The 2,889-nt window shown below is 40.0% G+C and overlaps 1 protein-coding gene across 1 annotated transcript in view; it reads left to right on the forward strand.

Annotated features, from left to right (window-relative positions):
- Window positions 1–2,158: 2,158 nt before the first annotated feature.
- Window positions 2,159–2,889, forward strand: part of Hmga2 (high mobility group AT-hook 2) — a 108,945-nt gene continuing 108,214 nt past the window's right edge. Inside the window, exon 1 of the mRNA XM_059245789.1 lies at window positions 2,159–2,275. Within this exon, the coding sequence (XP_059101772.1) occupies window positions 2,159–2,275 (117 nt within the window). The remainder of the gene's footprint in view (window positions 2,276–2,889) is intronic.

Below are 2,889 nucleotides of genomic sequence, written 5' to 3' on the forward strand. Positions count from 1 at the left end.
ACCACCATGCCCGATACCAACATGTTTTAAAAGCTCCATCGATGAGGTTGAGATTAAATTTCTGGGTGCCGTAGTCCGGGTCATATATAATAGGCTCCGAGTCTGAGATTCATATTTATATCTTATTTAAGAATCAAGAGACATGGAGGTGAGGCTGGGAGGGGCAGAAAGCAAATTAAGACAGTGAACTGTCTTTCTGGTCACTGCCTCCCTATGGGCTCCAAGAAACATGTCTTAGGAGGAGTGGGCACTACTGCAGGGCACACAGCTCAAGACAGATGCCCGAGTAACTGTTCTGAACAGCTGATGGAAGGGAGGAAGGAGAGGAAGCCTCTGGGACCAAATTGCTTTGCTTTAATTCTCCTTTGTGGTACAACAAGCGAAAAATCCTCACTGGCTTACACGTGAGTGATTAGCTCACGGCTTTGTAAGGCAGAAATCAGTTATCCAATGGCTGAGGTCCCTGTGACAGCAAGGTGCTGGAAGACTTGGGTGTGCTTTCAAACTCATTCTTGCTGTTGGAAGAATTGATTGCCTCCTGTTTGAAGAACCCTTGTTGGAGCACAATGGTTCTGGTGAAGATGTCTCTGCCAAGGCACCTTCTGATTGGTTTAATAAAGAGCTAAATGGCCAATAGCTAGGCAGGAGAGAGTAGGCGGGACTTTTGGGGAGAGTAAGGAACTCTGGGAAGAAGAGAGGCAGAGATATACCAGCAAGACACTGAGAAAGTCAGAGGTACAGCATGAAAGAGAATTAAAAAGCCGTGTGGTAAAATGTAGATTAAAAGAAGCAGGTTAATTTAAGTTATAAGAGTAACTTGGGAACAAGATTAAGAAAATGGTCAAGCTTTCATAATTAATGAGTTTCCATGTCATTATTTGGGGCTGGTGGCTGAAAAAGTCCGACTACAGGTCAGTGTTTCCTTGCTGGCGGATGAGTCTAAAGCTGCCCCCAGCTCCTAAATACCACTCACATTCCTGTCACAGAGCCCCTCAAACCTCAGATTTGCAATATCGGGTCACATCTTCCTTGTGCTTTGAGTCTCTAACTCCATTTGTTAAGATGAGACAGAAAATTCTATTTTCCTCCCGTGACTTTGGCCAATAGCACATATGAGGCACTCAGTAAAACAGATTTTGAGGGAACTATGAACTACATAGAGGGTAAACACTTAGTATTTAACACACTATGCACTCCAGAGTTGTTTTTAAAAAGATTCTTTAATTCTGGGTAAAAGACACCTCTGAATCCTGGAAGAACCACAGGTGACATTTCTGTAAAGCCAAGTCACTATACATTCAGTTCACTAAAGCCCAACCTTTGTTGAATGAACAAATGTATTTTGCTTGGTAAATCTCCTACATTAGGAGAAGGGGATTGGTCCAAATAACGCACCCCATCATCACCAACAGAAGCCTGACTTTGTGGTAATTAGCCCTTCGTTGCCACACTGTAGGGAAATGAGCAGTGGTCTTCTTTCTTACATCTCACCTAATACTACTCATGAAGAAACACAATTGGGTTTGAGCTGTGCAAAAGAGCTCATCTTAAACATCTGAAATGTTTTTCAGCCAAATTATGATGCAAGCCTCTAAAGGCAAGAATATGTACTTTTCACTGTACTGTTTCTAAGTAAATTTACATATGCATAAAATTCCACTTAGTAAATATTAGCTATACTTTTGTGACCATGTACAAAGTCATTTTCAAAATACCTGGTTATAATAATTCCATATATTAAAATATATCCATAATGAATTCATTGTTATGAAGAAAAAATCTATAAGCTATTTTTGAAGTGACTATATTAAAATGTAAACATAATATATTGGGTGAAGCTTAGAAGTTTTGACCTCCTCATCACAGATGAATCTTCCTTTAGTCAAAAGAATATTGAAGATGTTTATTACAGGATACTTTTCTTACCCCGCGTGGTACATTTAATAAAGTTGCAACTTTGTTAAAAATTACCTTTGTCATAGTAATCCCTTAATAATAATTACCGAAAGTTTGCTGTGAACCAAGTAACACCTAGATAAAACTAGCAAGATAAAAATACATAAGGTAATGGAAGTGCTGCCCGTCTTTGGGGATTATACACTCAACTTCCATGCAGTCATGACAAAAGGAGAAAACGAGGTATCACACGTGTCTCACAATGTGTCAGAAGAACCTGAGCATCCGTTTTACAAACAAGAGCACTGCCATACAGAGAGTGGAGAGCATCACACCATCAAGAGAGTGTTTAAATGAATCCAGATCTCCAACCATCCAAGTCAGTTGCATTAAAGTGTCTCATTGTGACCCACGATAAGCAAGGGCTGCCTATCAATGTAAGATGTACCTTGTATCAAGTATAGCACTAAAATAAGTAGATTTTACCTGCTATATCCTAACAGTGCTAAGACATCCTGAATTCTGAGCACCACAATTTTTTCCTTCCTCCTCCTCTTCTTCCTTCCTTCCTTTTTTCTTTCTTCCTTTTGTATTTCGTTTGTTTTGTTTTTTGAGACATGGTTTCTCTGTGTAGCCCTAGCTGTCCTAGAGCTCACTCTGTAGATCAGGCTGGCCTTGAACTCGAGGAGATTCACCTGCCTCTGCCTCCAGAGTGCTGGGATTAAAGGCGTGCACCACCTGGCTGCATCCCAATTTCTAAAGCATGGGGCTGAGGCTCTTAAAGCAATTCTGTTTGTACAGAGAATTAAATGGGAAGGATTTGGTCCCGATTTTTCTATCTTTTTCTATTTATTGTTTTTAAATGGTGTTCTGGGTCCACTCTTTTAATTTTACCAACCACTACTGTGTGTACCTAATCTAAACACTGATCTAAATCATGTGTCACAGGTCAATAGAAAGTTTGTTGACATATACAGCCGATGTGCTAATGTT

This window comes from Peromyscus eremicus, chromosome 18 (assembly GCF_949786415.1).
Source record: "Peromyscus eremicus chromosome 18, PerEre_H2_v1, whole genome shotgun sequence".
Lineage (NCBI taxonomy): Eukaryota > Metazoa > Chordata > Mammalia > Rodentia > Cricetidae > Peromyscus > Peromyscus eremicus.